Below are 23660 nucleotides of genomic sequence, written 5' to 3'. Positions count from 1 at the left end.
CAGGACCAACATCCAAGAAAGAGAAACTAAGGTTGGTTATAAGAGTTTGACCCCTGGTGTAGACAATAAGCCACACTATCACTTGCTCTTTGTAATTCTAGCATCACAACCTCTTTTGCCATCAGTTTGGCCTGGGAAGTGGCCAGAAAGCTCTGAAGTCACCCTCCTAAGTCACAAGAAACTGGAAAGGAGAGTAGGGGATAAACACATCACTGAGAGTGGAAGTTGGGGAGAAAGAGTAAAACATCCAGGAGGAAAAAGAACAAAGGCATGCAGAAAAATGGGGACAGTTGTTGATGATGAGAGCAGAGGGGAACAGGATGGGGAAAGAATGTGGATCTGACCAAATTATTCCAGCAATTTAGTAATGTGACAGGGCAGCAAAAGAACACAAGGATTCACTTTTAAAACCAGCATATAAGAAATGTGAACTGACAGTTATGTTACACAGCTGTAATTTGTACAAATATATAAAATCAAGTTTCATGGATAAAAAACAAACACAAAAATTCAGTGTAGAAAGGCGGTTGAATCAATGTGCATCCAAGGCAAAACTTCTGACAAAAATACTCTGCATTGTCTTCCTGTGAGTACCTACATTATTTTCCAATAATCACACCTTAAGTTGGCAATAAAATATGGCGCGCCTCTTCACTTTGTGGATAGGCAAAGTAGGACACGGCATGAATTGCTCCATTCCCTCAGCCAAAAGTGGCTGCCAGGAGCCGACACCAGGGGCTACGAGTCCCAGCCCTCTGCTCCAGACACACAACAGCCTTTCAGCTCAAGCTCCTTCCATTTTCTCAACAGTTAAGACATGATGAATAGTGATTTAGCTCTACCCTCAAACATCTTTAAAATTCTATTTCAAATCCCCCCAAGATCAGAATACGCAAGAGACTTGGGAAGTAAACAGTCTTCCAATGTCATTACTTTGTTACACCTCTGATTTTTCATATATGACAACATTATTAGAATCTATAAAATGAATAAAACTTCCAAAGGTCATTGACCTATATTTCTTCCCTTATATTCCTACTCCTTAGCTTCTCTCTACAGCCTTTCTTCTCTATTTTAATTTATAAAATTAAAATTATTAAATTTAAATTAAAACATTAAATCATTAAATTATTAAATTTATAAAATTAATTTATAAAATAATATATGCTTATTATTAAAAAAGCAGTACAAAACTGTATGATGTACAGATATGAAAATAGCTCATTACTCTTCCCTCTTGAACCTACTTTCTAGAGAAATACTGTTAACTCCGTGGCATGTTTCCTTCCAGGTATTTTCTAAATATAAACACACAATGTAGAATGTTTGTGAGAATCTCTTTTTTCCTTTAAAAAAAGTTAATGGATGTAGAATCATACTGTATATATTCTGTGATTTCATTTCCCACATACAATATATCAATATATTGTGGGTATCTTTCCACAGTCTCACACACATGCACACACACACACGTGCGCGCGCGTTTACCTTACTTGCAGATGCTGATGCTGCTGGTCCAGGGACCACACTTTGACTTAGAAGTTACATATGATCACCAGAGGCTTAATTAGGCTATCAGCTCTGACCACTCAAAGAAGCATGCAACAAATTTCAGTTCTCATTCTTTAAAAATTGAACAAAGCCAGGTCCCGCACAACTGAAGACTTTTTCATTAAAAATAAACCTCAGGCTTGTATCCAACCCAAGTGAGCACTTTATTTCCCAAAGTTATTTTTGCTTCTTGCAAATTATTTTTTTAAGGACAAAAATGCAGAGACAATGTTTTAAAGTGGTCAGTCTTTGAAGTAGAAGAATGACTTTTGAGAAAACTTGTGTCAAATGCAAACAAATCAAACTAAGCCCAAGATATAAACAACTTCAAAATAATTGAGAAGGAGGAGCAAGGAAATCAAAACAAAGCTCTAGAGCTCAACAGCCAATGAGTCCCACTGAAGTCATGTCCATGCATAAATATGCTATTTATCAAAAGCTCTTACAGCTGAAACAGGGTAAGATTAATGTTGCTACTCCTTTTTGTTAGAGATTTTCATTTTTTCCTTTTACCTCTGAGGCACCTATGTGTTGAATGGAAATATTCTAAGGAAGGAAGGAAACAAGGAAGAATAAATTCCAGACTGGCAGGAAGGCAGACCTATTCTGAAAGGAGAGTGACCGAGTCACTGTTGAAGGGACCCTTCTCAGCTCAGCCTTATCACCAAATATGACACCACAGCTATCAGGCAGCAAGGCCCCACGTGAGGAAGTAGTAGGTAATTACAGTCTAGTTTGAAAGGCAAAAGTTAACTTTTGTCTAACTAAAAATAAGATCTGGACTCATCTACTGGATATTCTAAAAACATGCCCCTGGAGCAAAAATATTAGCAAAATCCTTTTCTGACTTAGTGGGGAAAAAAAATGGCTGGTCCTTCAGAGTCATGACTTACTTTTCTTTCCTTCTCCACTAGGCAAGCCCCCCTGGAAAACTTCAAGTAAGCTTTCCAAACCAACATGTGTGGAAAAAATAAAAGGATGACTCAGGATATGCTGGCAACTTAAGGTGGAAAAGATGAGGCTACTTATGATTGATAGCAATGAAATGGCTGCTATTATGGATTAAGATGGACTATGGGCCAGGCACTGTGTTCAGCACCTGCCGGCATTATCTCACATAACGTGGTGTTGCTTTCACAGAAGTCCTCCTACTGCCCTTACTTTATAATGATGCACAGAGGCTCAGGGAGGTGAGGAGATGTGACATTCCTGATAGCACAGCTGCCAACCGAAGTCCTTAACATTAGCTCTAGCACTGGGAATACTATTTGTGCTTTCAAATGAGTAATGATCTTCAAGATTCTTGTACAGGTTTTTTAATATTCCTAATGAATGAGGTAGCCAGTCTCTTTACACTACCTGCATGAAATATATACAAAACATATATAGCCAGGTTTCCAAATATATTAGAATCCATTTTTTTAAAGCGTTTGTTTGTTTTGAAAGAGAGAGCGCACGAGCAGGGGAGGGCAGAGAGAGAGAGAGAGGGAGAGAGAGAATCCCAAGCAGGCTCCTTGCTGTCAGCGCAGAACCTGACAGGGGGCTCCAACTCACGAACCATGAGATCATGACCTGAGCCAAGATCAAGAGTCAGACGCTTAACCAACTGAGCCACCCAGGCACCTCTAGAAGCCATTTTTAAACAGAGTGAAGAGAAGAGAAAAAACATATTAAGGTTGGTGCATTCTGACTGTTATTAACAGTGACATGAGGGACCAGGTACTATATACTAGGTGTCTAACCTGTGCCATGTCACGTGTTGGTCAGTGTACTGTCATCACGCAGAGCCTGGGGCTCGGAACTAGGATTCTCTACCTGACTAGTTATATGCCCTTGGAAATTCAGCATTGCCACGCTTCACTTTCCTGTCTGCATTACCAGTTTCCCAGAGGACTTCAGAGGACCAAAAGGATTCATGTAAAACTCAACTCACTAAAAGTTAGCATTTACATTATTTATTTCTTACAACCTCTCTATGAAGTATTGATATTATCTTTAGTGCCTCATCTGTCATACAGTTTAACTTTCTCTAGAATAATTTACCATCCCAGTCAGAATGGTACCATACCAGAATTACCATACCATTTGCAAATCTGCAGTAAAACTGCAGCAAAAGATGAGGAAATGAGAAAAAAGAGATGGAAAAAATGAGGCCAACTACAGAAAAAGGCAAATTTTAATAAAAATCACAGTTGACTTCTGACATTCAGAAGAACCACCAGGAGCAAGAAGAACAGAGGGTAGGGGGCGCCTGGGTGGCTCAGTTGGTTGGGTGTCTGACTTCCGCTCAGGTCACGATCTCACTGCTTGTGAGTTCGAGCCCCATGTCAGGCTCTGGGGCTCTGTGCTGACAGCTCAGAGCCTGGAGCCTGCTTCGGATTCTGTGTCTCCGTCTCTCTCTGCCCCTTCCCTCCTCTCGCTTGCTCTCTCTCTCAAATAAAAAATAATAATAAAAAATAAAAAAAAGAATATAGGGTAGAAAAAAATAAAATGCAGAAAGAAAAGTAAATCAATAAATCATCCTTATTTGTACCAGTTCCCATTTTCAGGCCTGAGTACTACAAAGGCACCCCCAGCCTTCATTAGCTCTGTGCTTCAAATCACCAAGCTTAGAGACAGCTATTGACATTTGCTTATTAGCTTTTTGTTCAGCTAACTTGAGCTCTAGGAGCTTATGTAAAATTAAGAACAAGACTCAGGAGAAGCACGAAGTTGCTACACAAAGAATAGCTCTCCTACAGTTTTCTCCCAACTTCGTGCTCCAAGGCCTGCCCAGCCCTGTGTGAATGCTCTGGGAGATTCAGACTTGGGGGTGGGATTAACTCTGTGGTACGGAGCTGTGTTTTCCCTGCCTCCAATTTTTTTAGATATTGAGAAGATAGTCTATGACAAACACACTTCATAGTCCCTGACTTATAAAACCTCCAGGGCCACCAGGCTGCTAGTATCTGAGGCTAGGGTTTTGTATCTCTCCAGCTCTCCTCATCCCCATGACCTTCAGCTTTGTGCTTTTCACAGAACTTGAGGCAGCTGTGATGCTCTACCCTCTGGGCTACCACCCAAAGTCTGGAAGTCCTGATCATGAGTATTGAAACTCTGAAGATCAACACTTTGAATGCTGCAGAGATGCCAAAGCAGAAGGTTCCATAATGTTAATATTCATTCAGAAATTTTTTATTTGCAGTACTGAGTACACAAACATATTATAAATGTCTAATAAAATAAAATCTGAGAAAAATGGCCTTGAGGAACCTAGTTTGAGAAATTAGTAAGGATACTCCCCCATTTTGGAAGAGGGCACCTGTCAGCTGTTGTATGATATGCCATTTAGGGAAAATTTTATCTTTTGAACAGGAAGAGGGAGATTTTTGTCAGATATAGCCAATAACTGAATCTTAATCCATAATGTAATCCATAATGGCCATAAAGGTCATTAACAAGAAGAAACACAACACAAACTGACATATCTGCTGACTCCAGATATCCCCACAATAATGGGTATACTGAGGATTTAGCTGTAGGAGGCTACCACAAAGAGAAATAGGAGGAATCCTCTCTACTGAAACATGTACAATACTCACCAACACTGAAATGTTTGCAAATAGAAATACCACATATGACTTTCTTTAGCCATCCAAAATGCAAAAGAAAACAACTTTTAATCCAGCATCCCCCCCCCCCCCAAAATAACCCTAAACCCATGTAAAAAGAACAAAAGCCATCAGAATGGGAAGGAGTAATTCTGAAAAATCAACATTGGTTTCAGTACCTTAAAAAAAAAAAAAAAAAGGGTAGCTTCTACCCACTGGATTCATTGGTCAGACAAATTCCAGGGAGGTGGATATTTGTGCTATGGGCCATGGCAGAGCTTCCCCCGTGTGTCATGTGTGTGCCATCCCCCTCCCCAAACTCCCCGCAGCCTGGGGAGGTACGTGGCGTTAGATCCTGTTCTGAGACTCAGCGCAAGAAAGCTGCTAAGGTAACACAGAGGGGCAAACATGCAGAATGAGGATTTCACATTTCTTTTTTTCACTTGCAAGTGTGTTTCTTGCCTCTGTACTTCACATACCTCTTGAGTATTTAGAACAAGGATGTACATTTACTCTTCTTTTTACTACTCCATCATGAGCATGAGTGATGCTTTTTACCATCAACCAACAACAGTGCCAGCACCAAATAAACCAATACCGTTAAGTCTAACGCTAATACACTCTGCCTGCCAGATTTAAACTGCCGAGGAATTCTTACCTGGTGCTCCTGTGTACATGATGGAAAACACGTTTATTGCTATTGTAGCAGCATAGAACACTGGAAGTGCCCGGAGGCCATTGGGAACAGGGTCCTCCTGTATGATAATGAGATAAAGTGGAAGGTCAGGATTCAGGAAGCATCTGGAGCCAACAGAGGCAAAATGATATAAAACACTGTTACGAGAAAGTCTTCCAAACTGTGGTGTGGCCAAAACGGCTGGCCATGTCACTGCCGTGTGATCTATTGCACATCAGCTCAGGCTGTCTCTCCTACACAATTACTATTTCAAAGAGCACTATTGTGGACAGCAGACACGTTGAAGCACTAAAATCACATGAGCTGATGTCAGATTTAGAAACAGAGAAGAGCTGTGAGGTTAGCCCCCAGTTCCTGGGGACTGAAGCCCGGAGCTCAGCATCTACTTCAAACCCCGTGGTGCTCACCACGCCAGCTAGTTTCAGGTTTGGCCCTGAAAATTCACTGTCAACAAATATTTGAAGACTCAACCCTCGGATGATGCCCCAAGAAAGCCAAATTACTTAAACACCACTGCATTACTACTAGATTTTACATCGCCCTATTGCACAATACATTTTAGCTCTATTAAAATATAGAAAGCAAATATATTACCATATGCCATGGCTTTTTAAGATCTTTTCATAAGTTATAGTATTTAACCTTCAACTATTAGGAATTAAAAAGAACTGTGGGTTCTTTATCTAACAAAAAATGTATTTACAATTTTAGGTTTCTGGTACATTTCCTAAATCTAATACTTCAACAAGAAGGGATACTGCATATGTTTTACACTAAATAACATCTGAGAAAATATTCAAAATTTAGGGTTTTAAGCAGATCTACAGAAGATTTTGAAGCAAAAATACGGACTGGGAACTCGTCAATACAGCACCGGCACATAGATGTCACTTAATTCAAAAAAGGACTCCTTTCTAATAACCATGTAAGACACTGGTACATTTATATAAATCTGCTACCTACCCATGATAAAAGGAAAATTAGATCTAACAACTGCTCTGAGCCCCAGGAGTAAGGATAAATGGAGATAGTGAAAGATTCCTAGGGTCAAATGCAAACATGTATGGAAATCAAGTATGTTTGCAGAACAGTACAACCCATTAAGAACCTATTATGGAATGTCTCAAGTAGCCATCAGCACTTGTCAAGAGGCTTGAGTTGAATGGTAGTGAGAGTAAGGACCAGTAAGAGCAGGGGTAGTAAGTGATTCAATTACATGAGAGTTACAGCCAGCCCAGCAGGGTTGACAAGCACAGAGAACATGATGCCAGGGGCCAGGGCAGGAGCCAGGGATGAGGCGCAGTAGTCTTCTCACCTGTTGTGTATCATGTGACAAGAACCCAGGCTCAACTACAAACAAAATGTGCGGGTGATCAAATGCCCACTGCCCCTCATTTCCAAAATGTTTTCTCAGGCCAAGAGTTACTAAAGACTCCTGAAAGTGTCTAAGTCCTGAATTTACATTTTATTTTATTTTATTTTATTGAATCACCTTATGTTTTTTCAAATAACCTATTCTTAAAACTCAAATGACAACTATCTTCAGACTTCTCTTCTCTCCTCCCTCCTTCCCTCTCTTTCTTTCCTTCCATGCATCCATCTGTCATCTGCCACCTAAGCATCCATCATTCCCTCTTAAATGTTCCATCAGTGTCCTTGAAGTACCAAGCCCAGTGCTGGGCACTAGAACATGAAAGCAAGCAAGTAAGTTGTGGTTCTACTCTCATAGACCTAACAGTCAGACAGCAAATAGGCTGCTAAGCAAGAAGTAAAACACCACACAGCACAACAGTGCAATGATGAGAAAGCATGGAGCACTGCAGAAGCATGAGAGAGAGGAAAGCAGCCAGAATTGGGTGGGAGATGAAAAGACTTCCAAGGAAATGGCATCTCAAGGCTGAGGAGCAGTAGGAATTTGCCAGGCAAAGGTTCCAGGCAGAGGAAGTAAAAAAAAAACTGAAGTGTAGCAGGTAAGAGAGGGTGGCACCTTCCAAGATGTAAATAAATATTAGTATGGAGAGGGGCCAAGAGAAGGAATGGTAGAGCTGTGTACTGATCCAAGAGAAGAAGCCCTTCAACAGACTACTAGGCAAAGCCAAGGAAAACCAGACGCATCTCCAAGCAAGGATACACTTGAAGGAAGGCCTGTCCCTGATGGGCTCAATGCGTACCACAACACAACAATCAGAGGCATGCTTTATGGCTTATAAAATATTGCAACAAGCTCTTGACAGTCAAATAAAAAAATACAACCAAGTTTTGTTTTTTGTTTTTTTTTTTAATGGAATACAGATCTCAGTAATTTCTAATTTTAATCTCATTTTAATTTTTGATAAAATGTACCCCCCCAAATAGGTATATTACCTTCTTTTTACCCTTTCCTCAGGGATAGGAAAAAGTCAGTGTCTCAGGCTTGCCATCTCCATTAAAATAGAGAAAACACTCGTATTTGGGTAAAGAAATTCTCCAGATGTTTTTAGTGATAGTCTACTTCAAAATCTTAACACTATCACACTCTGTTCTGTTTAACATTCAGGAAATTACTTTGCCTGTTTGGGTTCTGTGCACAATGCTTGGGGGAGCCAAGTAATACACTAAACCACAGGGCAAGAAACACTATTTACAATGCTGCTTTCTGGGGAGCCCCTGGGTACTCTCCTCTGCCTACTTTAAGATAAAGTCTAGGGGCGCTGGGGTGGCTCAGTCGGTTGAGCGTCCAACTTCGGCTCAGGTCATGATCTCACAGTCTGTGGGTTCAAGCCCCGCATCGGGCTCTGTGCTGACAGCTCAGAGCCTGGAGCCTGTTTTGGATTCTGTGTCTCCCTGTCTCTCTGACCCTCCCCCATTCATGCTCTGTCTCTCTCTGTCTCAAAAATAAATAAATGTTAATAATAAAAAAATAAATAAAAATAAATAAAAATAAAAAGATAAAGTCTAATTCTAACTGCAGGGTGCTATGCCTTAACAGTGTAAAAATATAATCATTTCTCTGACTCCCTCACTGCTAATTTCTATTGAATACAACCAAAATTAGTTCTAAAACTTAATAAGAAAAAAATAACAGCCTCACTTACCTTTTTTAAGATGAAAATTCTGATCAGTATAAACAGCACGCCAGACATGAAACCAGACAACAGTGGGGATATAAACCAGGAAGCAACTGAATAATTAAAAAAAAATCTAATGAATGTTAAAATTCTATATAACTCAAGTCCTATTTATATGATACAATGATAACTAACACATAGTACATACATTAATAAATATTCCTGGAATTATTCACCTTAACTCAGAACCTAACAAACCTACTTCCCAGGCACAGCTGACCTTCGCACATGTGCAGCTGTCCTCAGACACAGAGTCCCACGTAAGTGAGCACATTTTCAGCACAGTCAGGTAAGGGACTCTGAGCTCTGGCCTGAAAAGACAGACTCCTTTGATTCCCACTAAGCCCCTCCTGTCTGCTCATCTTCTCCATCCCTATGGAGACCTGATCCTTGCTCCAACAGTAAAGGTTATTTAAAAGGTGAACCACCTTCCGTTTCCTTTTCCTAGTTCAGCCTGGTACTGACATCCTGACACTATAACCCAGTAGTTCCCAACTCTGGCTACACACTGGAAATATCTGGGGAGTTTTCAAACCCTAGTTATGCTCTGGTTCCACTCCCCAAATTCTGACTTAAAAGGTTAGGAACGGGGGCTTGGCACTGATTAAATTGCTTTCCCAGGTAATTCTAAGGTGCAGCCAGAGTTGAGACACACTGTTGAAGAAGCCTCCTGGGATCTGAGGTGATTCTCCTGGCTGTGTCCCTCCCTGCTTGGCAGGTCAGGGGTCTGTTTGACCTAGAGCTCCAGACGCCACTGTGATTCTTATACAGATGAGTAACCCAGAGGATGGAGATGAAGTAGGAGAATGTTTTTCACAAAGGGAAGGTTTTTACTTACGGGGCTGAATGGATTTCCCTCTTGCTAAAAGCCAGAGCCAGGAGGCAGACTGTCAGACCTGTTAGACCAGTCCCTCCTGGGAAGCCTACAACCCAGAAGGAGTGCTAGAGTGTTTCCCGTGTTTCCTGAGCAAGGGGCAGACTGGGAGACCTCTCCAATGCAGTGAGGTAAGTAACACTGAGCTCACCCCAGGGTTCCCCATGACCATGAACTCTGCCTTCTGGACAATGAAGGTATTTTCTTTACTAGGGCCTAGTTTTTTTCTGACTACAGTCTGATTTCAGTCAGAAAAATTTCTTTTCTGTCTCGGAACAACAGATAGATACTGATTTTCAAAGCCAGATGACACTGAAAAGAGTAGAGTTCAAATTCATCTAAGACAGGGGCACCTGGGTGGCTCAGCCAGTGAAGCATCTGACTTCAGCTCAGGTCATGATCTCACAGTTCATGGGTTCAAGCCCTGTGTCAGGCTCTGTGCTGACAGCTCAGAGCCTGGATGGAGCCTGCTTCGGATTCTGTCTCCCTCTCTCTCTGTCCCTCCCCCACTCATGCTCTGTCTCTCTCTCTCTCTCAAATAAATATTAAAAAAATTAAAATTAAAATTAAAATAATTCATCTAACACATAAAAGTTCACAATCTCTGTGAGGAGAAATCTTACTGGTAAATGGACTGCCCATATAGGTCTTCTAAACCTTAACATCCAAAGGGGAAAATATATTATAATGGTGACTTTTAATAAAACTTACTCTAGAGAATGTAAACTTTCCTTCTGATAGGTAAAAGAAAATGGCAATTACCAATCTTGACAAGCTCCATCCACTGCACACCTTGTGTACCAATTGCAACAAGTGAGAATCCTATAGTAGAACCAACGATGCAATGAGTTCCTGAGATTGGAAGTCTCAGGAAGGATGCAATGAGCTGCCAAACAGCTGAGCCTTTAGGTGGAAAGATTAAAAAAAAAAAAAAAAGAGGTCAGACATAGAATACGGCATCTCAAATAGCCACAAAAGGAAGAAGCCCAAATTACTGTTCTCCATAACACCTCCCTAGGGTTGATTTTTTTTTTTTATGGATTATTTCTTTACAGAGTGCTTAAGTCCTAACAAAAATCACTCATTGAACTTTAGTCAAAGGAATATTCTTCAACACTGAAGGGATAATGATGATTTATTGAAAGAAACATATTTTAAAAGTGTTTAAAGTTTTTTGATGTCAGTTATTAACTGCTTTTGTCACATTTAGGTGCTGACGATGAACTTGTTTTGATGTGAAGGGTGGCCAAGACCAAGCAAGAAATTACAGACTCTAGAGAACACAGAGCAACATGAAAGGCTGCATACTGGAAAAGATTTCACTGTAGTTATGCCTATCGTCACATAATGAGGAGGGCTAGATACCAGCGATGTCCTATTAGTCTGTCAGAGAGACTGTAATATACAAACAACTCATTACATTGTACACCTCAAATTAATATAGTGTTACATGTCAATTACACCTCAATAAAAAAATAAAAATAAAAGAGATTGTGTAATTCCACATTGTTTTTTGTAGTTGTGCCTCTCATATGAGAAGTCACCATGAAATCTAACCCACAGGTGGGCATCTGCTCTCAGCCCCTACCCAGAATGCCAGGCATCTTCTATGCAACCTCCCTCAAGTCTTCTAATTCTTTATTAAGTTAAGAGGATCCTTAGTTTTGGCTTTGTGTCCTTTTACCTCAATTTCACCTCCTTTTCCAGGCTTAATGTTTTTCTAGGCTACAGTTCACTCCAGATATTTTCATAAGCAGATCAAATTCTGCAGTGCATATTAAAAGCATCAGCTGGGCGAGATCACTTTCAGAAACAGTTGTCAAAAAGCTCATATAGGACTGTAAGGGAACAAAGGGCTTGGCTGATAAGCAGGGCACGTTATTAATCCCAAATGTTAATTCTGGAAATCTGTTGCTTGGCAGCAGCACTTTTAAGCAAATCCTTGGCATTTTCTTCAAAAATATCTGAGTTACAGAGGGTCATTAATGGCTGTGCAGGCCCTAATTTGTGAGGCAATGCTGACATCAGCTCCGTGAGTGCCGGGCAGGCCCACCTGTGAGCCAAATTATTGGCTGTGACCCTGTCTACGTCTATCCCTGTCCCTGGAGTGTGTTGGGAGGAGGAGGGGCCAGCCTCCATGGCAGCACCCAGGCCTCCCCATGGACAATTCCTTAAGCCTCCACATCTAAGCCCTGAGCTCCTGAATGACTGACTAGTTTGTTTTAAAAATAGAGCCAGAATTTGGAGCATGTTACATGGCACAGAACAGTAACTTGAAAAACATACTTATGATTTCTATTCTTACGAAACTAAAATAATCTCATGATGTTAATAGTATAAACTCACCCAAATGAATTTCAGACCATGAGGTTTTCTTTACTGAAAGCTGCTATCCCTCTCTGGCTGACTTAATAACATACGTCTTGGAGCAGCAGGGTTTGTAAGGAAAGGTCAGGAGGACAGGGCTGCCTTCGACGGAGGTGGGGGGAAGGTGGGAAAGAGGTGAGAAAGGGGGCCAGTGGGCACAAAGGAAAGGGCTGCAGAAAGGAGGGGAAGGTGAAGGTGGGTATTTGCAGGACGCCTGGCAAAGTGAGAGTGGGGCAGCCCTCCTAACCCTCGGGAATTTCTGAAGGCTGATGGGATTAATCTTCTTAATGTTAAGAAAAACAGTGGGAAAAAAGGTATTTTAACTTAAGATAACGATATCTTATAAAGAGGAAGGGATTAAGTATGAAACAACGGTATAAGACAAAACCTAGGGAGAGTGGGGGAAAGGTGAGCACCTCTGAGGCAACAGATTCCCGGGAAGACGGAAGAGTGGCAGCTCAAAGGCGCAGGGTCACCCAGAAGCAGACGGGCAGTGTGAATGAGCCCGAAGAGGCTCCAGGCTCCTGAGAAGGCTCAGTGGTTAGGGAGCATTAAGGGGACAGGGTACTTCTTAGGGTGGTTCCAGGAGATGGCTTGTTCATGCTTTTGTGGGTATTTCCATGAGAAGATGGGGAGTTGTGAATTCTCAGATTTTTGGAACCATTGGTGGTTTTCATACTGAGTGGACTATTGCTTTAGGGCTGAGCTCAGCGTCCCAAAAGGGAACTTGTTCAGAAAGTTTGGCTAGCACAAATAATTTCTTCCACCCAATGAACCCAACGCTACCACAACTCTATCAGAAAGCACAGAGACCCAAGGGCTTAGGGAAATGTTTCTTAAGAAAAAAAGGAAAAAATAAAAGAACAGAATAAAAGGATAAGGGGAGAGAAAGAGAGAAGAAATGGATATTGAGTTTAGAAGAGAAAGATGGGGACAATTCAGGCATCGGAACAGAATCAGCTTTGGTTCTGGCCAATAATAATTATACCATTGTATTAACAAAGCTCTCATTTGCAAGAAATCCAATTTTAAAAATCTAGGTAACTCACACAAATTCCTAACAAAAACAGGCTTTGAGATTCATCTAACCACACACCAAAAAAAAAAAAAAAAAAAAAAAAAAAGAAAAGAAAAGAAAGAAACCAAAGCAAACAAAATCAAGTTATTCAAGCAAAACCCCAAATTGCTTTGGTTAACCTAAATTCTAGTTGAGGTAAGTATTCTTCATTCTTTCAGTAAAGAGCCAAAGGCCAGGGGTGAGAGAACTGAGAAACTGGACAAGTTATACTGCTCACATGAAAAGTGAGCAGTGACAAGAAGCTCGAGGTTCACAAGGCTTTCTGCCTAACCCAGAGCCTCTCTGTGGCCTAACAATCTCTTTAATACATGACCATTCTTCAGAAGTTCTATCCAACGAAAGGAGAAACTGCTGTTAAGATTTAATTTGATCAGTGCTTTTCTTTATTACTCCCTTACTTTCAACATTTCTTGGGGCGCCTGGGTGGCTCAGTTAATTGGTTAAGCATCCGACTCTTGATTTCAGCTGAGGTCATGATCTCACGGTTGTTAAGACTGATCCCTGTATGGGCTCCTCATATGGGGCTCCTCACTGAGCATGGAGCCTGCTTAAGATTCTCTTTCCCTAGGGGCACCTGGGTGATTCAGTTGGTTGAGCGTCCAACTTCAGCTCAGGTCATGATCTCACAGCTTGTGAGTTCGAGCCCCAAGTCAGGCTCTGTGCTAACAGCTCAAAGCCTGGAGCCTGCTTCGGATTCTGTGTGTGTGTCTCTCTCTCTGCCCCTAACCCACTTGCATTCTGTCTCTGTCTCTCTCAAAAATAAATAAACATTTAAAAAAAAAAAAGATTCTCTTTCCCTCACCCTCTGCCCCTCCTCCACTCACGTGGGGGGTGGTGTAGAGAGGGAGGCACGGGCACTCTCTAAAAAAAAAAAATTCTCACCCGTAGCGTCCTGACTGGAAAGATTTTAACTTCAGCTCGATATGATTAGGTAGGTCTTAGATACCTATTGCGACAACCAAGATGATCTTTATAAATAACTGTTAGTTTTCTAAGGGAAATCCCACTTACATATGACTATGATGAGACATAGATGTTCAGTGAGGGTAAGTAAAATTCAATCCTTACAACAGCTGCTGGAAATAAAGCAATTGTGAACCTTACATCTTTAAGTGTTGAGAAATAGGAACTCTTTGGCACGTATCACCAGCATACTGTGCTTAACAGTATTCAATACCTTAGTACATCTGTATTGGATATGGATCAAATGCCAACAACTTCTCAAACTAACTTGCTGTAACAAAAAGATGGTGTGTAATCTTCTATTAGGCAAATATGCCCACATTCTGGGTCCTTAAGAAATGCTAGTGACAGTACAGAACTAGGGACCTGTGGAGTGTAGCTGTATTCCTGGTACACCAGCATCTTACCTCCTACTGCAGGACTCTTCCTACAAAAGGATATGTCCTGTTGAAAGCAGAAGGTGGTAGGATTCCTCTCTAACCCTCTTCTCCCTAACCAAATTACTCGTATAGATCAGCTGTCTGCTGGGACGTCATCTCTACCTAGAGGCAAGCAGAGAAAGAGTCCTGTCAGCTGCACTTAAGATATTCCTGCCTGAATCTTGTTCTCAGCTGTAGCAAGTGCAGGAAGGGAAGCGCCCCATAGTGCTTCAAGTTGATGGTCACCCTGACCAATGGAGAAATCACACTGTTTGACTGGGTCAATCTGCTTATTAACATGCTTCATTGCCCTTGACACTTTTCTTTCATCTAGACAACCGGAAACCACCAGTATAAGGTCATACTGTAAACAGGTGACACACAAATGGTCTTTTGGCCAGAAAACAAAACAAACATCCCAAATGGAGCTTCCAGAGGTAGAAATCAGAAAATCAAAACAAAAGCCACAAAAAGGATTACAAATAACGTAGAAGACTGGAATTTCTTGAAACACAGGCACTTAAGATTCATCTGGTAACTACTCAAGCACACAAACCGAGAACACAAAAGTTAGTAAAAACTGTTTCTTAGCATCCAAGTATTCAAAACAGTGCATCGTAACTGATGAAATATCTATGGAAATATCAAGGCTATTTCGCAAGTAAACCTTACAAACACATTCACTTAGACAAGTTATTTCTTTAAAATCTTTCAAACCACTTGAAAATGACAGCTATTATACAATCTTTGTCTGGACTTCATAAATAAAGTACTCTTAGCCAAAACTATTTTAACAGCAAAGTTTGCTAAGAATTTGAGAAAATGGTTGCTTGACACTTGAACACTAAAAAAAAAAAAAAAAAAAAAAAGAAATTAAAGTGCAGAAAGCAAAAATAAGATGCAGTAAATATGAAACATCACACCAGTTTCTGAAGTTAAAGCAAAGATCACATTTATGGACAGGACAGAAGTACTGTAGGGAAGGAAGTAGGCCAGCGGAAACGTTTCTTATTGACGTAAAGAGTAATGCTACTTACCAACCATTGCACTAACTTCCCCAGCCATTAGTGTTTCTACTGTCTCGTTGTATAGGTTCACATCAATGATACCTTTTCGAATGGTCTCTCCTACTTTGGCTCCCAATAACACTGAGCCGGTGGTTTCAAATATCGAAGCCAAAATGCATGCCTGCCTCAAGGTCACCACGCCAGAGCCCACAGCAGTACCAAATGAATTGGCAACATCATTTGCACCAACGGAAAATGCCAAGATAAAAGCTATGATAAAACCCAAAATGACCATCCACAAATACTCATCCATGGCCATTTTGGAAAGTGGGCGCCAGGTACTTTTCTCGTGCAGGAATATTTTAAATAAACAAAGCTTGAGGTTATAAACGTCGTAAGGCCGAGAGTTCTTGTAAACAGTGAGTTTGCTCTGGAAAGTGCTGGACAATGTTAGAGCCTGAACAAACTGCTAACTGCTGGTTTTCAAACTACTGTCAGTACAGTTCATTTGGTTGTGTTCAGTCAGCGGTAAAACACATTCCATATTTTTCCTCCCAATCTGGGAAAGCTGTGATGTCTCCTCCTGTAACAGAAAACAAAAGAAATCAATTACCGTAAGCAACCTGTAACAGTTTGTTCTTTCAGAAATAAATGTTTTAAGCCTACTAATGGAATCTAACTTTGACATGTGACAGATCTAACCATAAAGCAACTCAAGGAAGATTATAATTAGGTTAACTGCCTACCCACCCCCCCCACCAAAAAAAAAAAAAAAGAAAAAAAGCTGGTCTCTACAGTATCAGTGGTTGAAGAAGCATGCTTTATAATTATAGGCTGCCAATTAAGCCTTAATAGGATATGACTTTATGCAATCTGCAAAATATATTTCAAATGGGCAAAAAAAATGAGGATGCAGTTGTAGAGTTTTTGAAATATGTGGAATGTGCCTAATTTCTTGGAACAGCGATTAACAAATGTGATTCTGTGACACCACAGGGTATGGCTAATTATCTACCTGCTCATTTACACATAAGGAATGAGCACTTTATGAGTACACCATGCATGTATCTGAAAGAAAGCTTACAGTTTCTAGTATAAAGTGACTAGCCAGAGGGTAACAAAGCCAGAAACCGAAGGCCCTTGCAGGAGGAACAGAGAAAGGCGCAGAATGAAACAATCCTATTGAAACACGATTCAGATGTCATGATTCCATGACTACCCATATCTCACTCAGAGGAAAAGCCAGAGGTCTCATCGCACCTTGGAAGACCCTCCAAGGTCTCCTCAGGGCCCCACCCCAGCCCACTGACCTCAGCTCCGATCGCTCCTTCCCTCGTGGGCTCCTTGCTTTTCCTTGAAAACACCAAGCACTCTCATCTCTGGGCCTTTGCACCTGCTGATCCCTCTGCCAGACAGAAATCTCCTGACAGCTGTGTAGCTACTCCTCATGCTATTTAGGTCTTTGCTCAAATGACATTGTGAAAGAGCAGCCCCTCCCCCCATGCCATTATCCGTCCTGCTCACCTTCCTTTTTATCTTTTCTACTTATCACTGCATTCATTCATCCATTCTTGTCTGTCTCCTTTCACTAGGGTCCAGGACACAGAATAGTGCCTGGCACTGGGAAGCCCTAATAAACTTGTTGATTACATGAAAAAAGAAGCTATTAAATATGGAGAAAAGACTTGCAATATTCCTTCACAATAAACAGGCAATGTCACAAAATTAATATATCTATGAAGTAAACGTGTCACCAAAAGCTTTGGAACTATGGTATTCTATTATTATATAGTCAAAGTACCAAATCTGTGGTATCGTTTTCTTTGAATAGTATTAGGCATACAGAATGGTGCCTAGCACAGTCCAGTTCTTCACAGATGCTTATTGAATTGAACTGAATGAATTAGGCTCATACATCATAGACACAGACAATATAATGATCAATCAACATTAAGGTTATTTAGGAAGAAAAAAACCAGGATGCTAAATTTTACGTACTTTGTGCTTATGGCAATGTTAAAATACATATAAAAAGACCGGCAGGTAATATACTACAATCAGAACAGTGGCTAAATTTGAGTTGTAGTATTAAAGATGATTTTTTTTTCTTTCCATCAAAAACTGTAAACTGGGTTATATGCTTTTCAAACTAAAGTAGTGTATAATAAATCAATAAGCATCTACTGAGAGCCATCTATGTGTGCAATATTACAGGCATATCATGAAACAAAATATATACTAATAGATTTTATCATTTGCTAAGATTTGAAGGCTATGCAATTCTGGAGATTTAGATCCCACATGAGACAAATGAAAAGACCACTCTAAAGGCAAAAGACAATATTCTACTAAAAGAGTATTTTATTAATATCATGGGCACATTAAGTCTACAAATGAAAATACAAAATAGAAATATTTGGACCAATATTATCTAATCTTAAAGTAGAATTCTTGATGCAATCTTCTTTGCCAGGTTAGCTCGTCAAGAGGGCAAATAAGAAAGAATAATATCAACAAAGACTGATTGATGAGCTCCCCTGTGCCAGTCACCAGGAATATGATGATGAGTAAAAATGGATGTGGGGCTTATGGCCCAGTGAGGGCAACACACACTAACCAAATAAACATACAAATGTATGACTGTTAGCTGTCATGAGTGCTACAAAGGCAGGAGGCACACATCACGCAGTGTCGTGACAGCGCAGTTCTGGGTCTGAGAGGGCAGGGAAGGCTCAAGGGTGATCTAAGGATGGTGGAGTTGACTCTGGGGTGGGGGAGGCGTTCCAGGCACTGCCCGGGCAGGAAGGAGCAGCGTGAGGGAGGACAGGCAGGCCAGCATGAGGAAGCCGCAAGCAAGCTGACAGGAGCCCTACTCAAGACTGTGACCATCATGCAGACAGTCGGGTGCCACAGAAGGGTTTTAACCAGAGGGAGGCCGACCTGTCAAATGTTCATTTTGGAAAGGTCATTCTGGCTGCCATGCAGACAATGGGCTAGACAGAAGGGTGAATGTGGAGAGGTAATTACCAGGCTCCTCCTCCTGCATGGTTCGGGCATAAGGGGAGGCCCCTGGCCCAGCGTGGTGGTGGCACCGAAGGGAAGAGAAAGGACGTAAAGAGGTTTCAGTGGCTCAAGTCAAGTCAACTTTGTGGTGGCCTATGTGCAGGGGCTGAAAGAGACAGCTGGTTACTGACTCATGGACCTGGGATGAAAAATAGCCAAACAGAGTTTTTATGTTTTCTCTTTTACACTGTTTCTAGTTTTGTTTTTATATGTTAGGAAGAGGTTTGAGCCCCGGTTCACTTTGGGACATGCTGCACACACAGGTAAATCATAGGAGCACCAAAGAAGGTATATCCTCAGCCCAGGCTTTTCATTGTCTTCACGATCCCTCAGGCAACATTTCAGACCAGGGATTCCCTCTCCTACTTAGATACTCTTAGACAACTTATTTCTATAATCATGTCTATGTTCTTTGATTCAGCTTTTCTCCTTCACATTACATCCGATAAACATCTGGTTAAGGAGAAAGGTGTTTTTGAGACCAAATGACTACTATTTTGTTTTATATTTATAGGGCCTGTTTTTTTTTTATGACAAGTACCAACACCCTGATTTTCTCCCTCTTCCATTAATTTTTATCAAACAGGAGCAAAATAAAACAAAGCAGTTAAACAAGTGTGCAACTTGCTGCACAGAAGGTGGTAATGCTGCTAAGACGGGGCCACTGTCAGGGGTGGCCAGGGAACATCGCACACAAGGCCAAGACTGTCGAGAATACAGAAGCCCAAATTCAGAGTGGCTGAGGTCTGGCCGGGTATGACACCTGAGAGTGCTGGGTGTTTGAAAGCAGGATTTTGGAGGTGAGCAATCAAATCAGTGGGGACAGGTCAGCTTAATCAACAAGTGATGTTGGGCCAATGTGCTAATTGCTAATTAACTGGAAGGAAGAAAAAAAGATCCCTACCTCATGCCAAAATAAATGGAAGATTTAAATGTGAAAACTGAAACCTGAAGAGAATAAGAAAAAAAAAACATATGTAAATATTTACTTAATATTGGGATAAGGAAGGGACACCTGGGTAGCTTAGTCGGTTAAGCGCCTGACTCTTGATTTCCGCTCAGGTCAGGATCCCAGTGTGGTGAGCCCCTGCATCAGGCTCTGCGCTGAGTGTGGAGCCTGCTTGAGAGGCAGCCTAGACCTGATACTGAAGAATCAACTCATTTGAGTTCTTAGAAATCATGTAGCTGGGAGACAGAGAGGCTTGATGTGTGGAAGCATCACATGTAAATGCCTCTTCTCCTCAGCAATGATTCTCAACAAGGGCACAATGTTATAACTTCCAGTGAAAGCCTTGGTTCTTTTCTCTCTCCTACAAGAGCTTTTCTGAAAAGGGTCAGAAGATGAAGGAGGGTCAGAACAAGCCCCCTAACTCTCTCTCTCTCTTTCACCCAGTATGAAGCCCCTATATGGCTAAGATATTCTTATAAGGTTACAAGATATTCTTCAATTTTCAAATGCTGCCAACCTCTTGCATTTGAGGAACAGAAACCTTAGAATCTTTTGGATCATTGGGAGAGGTACTAGTGGTCTCGTGAGTTCTGTCTCCCAAACCTGTAATGGTAATAAGATCCTCATTCTCTTTCCTCGGTGCCTTCAATGGCTTCTGAGCATGCTTCTCAACTCTGGAGTTCTGCTTACCATCACTTCTGTCCCTTGATCTCTGAACCAGCCCTGCTTCCTTCACCAGGCCCAGTGAGCATGCTGGCAGGACTCCCAAGTAAAGTGTTTACAGATTCTCTCTCTAGAATTTCCTCCATGAGCATCTGCTTCACCTCTACCTCATACCCTCTTATCTACTACACTAGAAATATGAATGCTGAAGAAAAAGTGAAAACAAACATTCTCAGAATATTTCTAGATGAATTTGTACACTGTCTAAAAACAGGGATGTTGCTGAGTTGTAGCACTTAATAGACATTAATGCAAAAAAAGCCTGGGTGGGAGGCTCCCTGCTCTGAAATGCTGCTGAAGAGAACATCCAAGATGACCCCTGGTCTTTCCAAGCAAACATGCGGAGGGGGTGCCTGCTCCAGTCTTCCATCCACGCTCCTCCTCTCTCAGCATCGGAGCCCAATCAGCTCCTCAGCCGGCATGACCCAACCCAGACAAGCAGGTCTGTGGTGAACTGTGGCTGAGTTATGACTCGTTCCCAGGGATCCTGTGGTTTTAAAGGCCTGGTCCATGGCCGACCTCCCTTCCTTGTTAGCTTCTGGCCTGTGGTGAGCTTTTCTCTGAGGTTTCATGGACTGCACCCAGGCCAAGCTCTCCCTCCACCATGTGAAGGGAAGGAGCCAGGTCCCCCATGCAGAGGGCCTCAGTGCTCTGAAATAATTTTCCAACACCTCCTCTGAAGCCCAAAGTGCCTCACACTCAACTCTCTGAAAATGTAAAACCTACTTTCCTAGCAGCTAGGATTGAATCTTGAATTCTGACACTTAGGTAGAAATTTGAAGACGGTAATCTCTTCAATGGCATGATGTAAAATCTACGACTCTCTGCTACCTGTGAGTGAATCTGACTACTTAACCATAAAAATGACTAGATTTTCATCAAGAAAATATTAAGTAAATATTTAAGTAAAAAGGGGGATACACTTTGGAAATCTCATTTGCAGAATAGTACAGCAGAATCATTTTTTTCTTTCAACATTCAGGATGTAGATCTTATCATAAGGAGTTTGTATTAACACCATCATTCTTTTTAAAAAAATTTTTTAAACTTTTAAAATTTATTTTTGAGAGACAAAGAGAGACAGAGTGTGAGTAGGGGACGGGCAGAGAGAGAGAGAGAGAGAGAGAGAAACATAGAATCCGAAGCAGGCTCCAGGCTCTGAGCTGTCAGCACAGAGCCCAACGTGGGGCCCGAACCCACGAACTGTGAGATCATGACCTGAGCCGAAGTCGGCCGACTGAGCCACCCAGGTGCCCCAACACCATCATTCTTGAATAGCTCGTGACAACATCTACTTTATATTCTTACATTTAAAAAATTAATTTAAGGGGTGCCTGGGTTGCCCGGTCGGTTAAGCATCCTACTATTGATTTCAGCTCAGGTCATGATCTCACGGTTCGTGCGTTTGAGCCCCACATCAGGCTCTGCACTGAGTGTGGAGCCTGCTTGGCATTCTCTCTCTCTGTCTCTCTCTCTCCCTCTACCCCTCTCCTCTGCTCATGCTCTCTCAAAATAAACAAAAAATTAATTTAAAAAATAATAGTGTATTTATGATGAAAAATACTGAGTTTCATATTTTCACTCTAATGATAAAAAACTGAAACATTACTGGAATGGCTCTGAAACTTGCTTTAACTACCTTTAAACGGCATATTTACAGATATGCAAAGTAGTCTATGGGAACAAAGGAGCCTAAGGAAAGGCAGATGATATTCTGACTGAAGCAGAAGCAAGAAAGACAGCAAGAAAGGGGTTGAGAGGAGGGGTAGAGAAAAGAAAGAGGGAGGGAAACGGGGAAAAATGTCAGAAGGGGAGGCAAAACAGTCGAGCCAATGTTAGACCCAGCTTGGAACTGTATCTATGACACAGATCATAGAAGCAGGAATAAGCAGGTTTACTCTCTGGGGACAAAGAGCATGAGTGTAAAGCCTGATAATAAAGATGTAAGACATTCAAAGTGAACAGGATGCAGATTTAAAACCTAGTATCAACTGAAAAAGAAGTGGCAAGACAGTTTGCTAAGACACTGTGGCTCATTCCCAGCACTGCATGCTCTCCAGCTTCTCCTCTTCTCTCTGCCGTTAAAAAAAGGAACATTCGTGTCTCTGGCATGAAGAACAGGAAAGAGCACAGGACCTGCGGTCAGAGGTTCTGGGTCCATTCCAATCCAGCTAGCTACTGGCTATACAACCATGGGCAAGTCACTGAAATGACTCATCTGAAAAATGGGAATAATAGTACATAATGTGGAGGCCATGCAGAAGACCTAGTTCAGTGCCAGGGATCAATACATGGTGACTATTATCATTACTCGCAGATAAAGTCCTGGGGTAATGGTCAGGAAACTCAAGGCCTAATCCTGGCTCTGTTACTAAGTAGCAGTGTGACCTTGGGTAAGTCACATACACTTTCTGAATCCTGTTTCATCATCTGTAAAATGGGGATAGTAATAATACATGTGCTTTATAGAATTATTGTTAGGATCAAATCTAATGTATGCACGAGTGCTTTGTAAGTTGTGGTTAGCTTCAAGCAACCTGAAGGTATCAGTACCACTGTAGGCATAGGAAGAACAACCTGAGGTTCCAATAATCCTTCTGGAAGGATCTTTCTCACTCTTATGTCCCCCACCTCTAGTAGTCATGTGGCTATACCCAGTCCACCTTCCTCTAGTCCTGCTCTTCTTCCTCAATGTACAAACTCTGGCCTTGTCTTTGATTTAAGATTGATATGCACTCTAAGGCCCAGGAACAGTTCTGAGGAGTGGAGGGAGTGAAGAGGTAGACAAAGAAACTTCTAAAAGGTGCCAAGAAAAGAGCATCATGCAAAATGTTTAAGCCACTTCGGACAACAGGTTGGCAGTTTCTTATAAAGCGTATGCTTACCACACAAGTCAGCAGTCCCGTTCTGAGGTATTTTCACCCAAGGGAAGTGAAAACATATGTCTACGCAGGAAACTTTTCATTCTATATCTTGAGTATCAAAAACTTATTAAACTGTACACTTGCAACTGGTGAATTTTAGTGCATGTAAACTGTACCTGAATAAAACTAACTATAAATAACACCAGCATATATAAATATGTGAGGTGATAGAGGTATTCATTAACTAGATGGGAGGACTCCTTTTGCAATATATATGCATATAAAATCACCGTGGTGTACATTTCAAATATCTTACAATTTTGTCAATTATACCTCAGTAAACCTGAGGAAAAAAAAACCCATAAAAACCATTCGCTTTTGATATTTCTCCTTTCCTATATTGACAGC

General features: G+C 41.3%; 1 protein-coding gene across 7 annotated transcripts in view; it reads right to left on the bottom strand.

Annotated features, from left to right (window-relative positions):
• The window catches only part of SLC20A2 (solute carrier family 20 member 2), a 107160-nt gene that overhangs the window by 32990 nt on the left and 50510 nt on the right, over window positions 1-23660 (bottom strand). For all 7 annotated transcript variants that reach the window (XM_042983359.1, XM_042983355.1, XM_042983356.1 and 4 more), the window contains 4 exons: window positions 15684-16236; window positions 10582-10722; window positions 8913-8998; window positions 5800-5896 (listed from right to left, as the gene is read on the bottom strand). In XM_042983359.1, coding sequence (XP_042839293.1) covers window positions 5800-5896; window positions 8913-8998; window positions 10582-10722; window positions 15684-15972 — 613 coding nt within the window. In that variant the 5' untranslated portion in view covers window positions 15973-16236. The remainder of the gene's footprint in view (window positions 1-5799; window positions 5897-8912; window positions 8999-10581; window positions 10723-15683; window positions 16237-23660) is intronic.

This window comes from Panthera tigris, chromosome B1 (assembly GCF_018350195.1).
Source record: "Panthera tigris isolate Pti1 chromosome B1, P.tigris_Pti1_mat1.1, whole genome shotgun sequence".
Lineage (NCBI taxonomy): Eukaryota > Metazoa > Chordata > Mammalia > Carnivora > Felidae > Panthera > Panthera tigris.
This window is presented reverse-complemented; position numbering and strand designations above follow the sequence as displayed.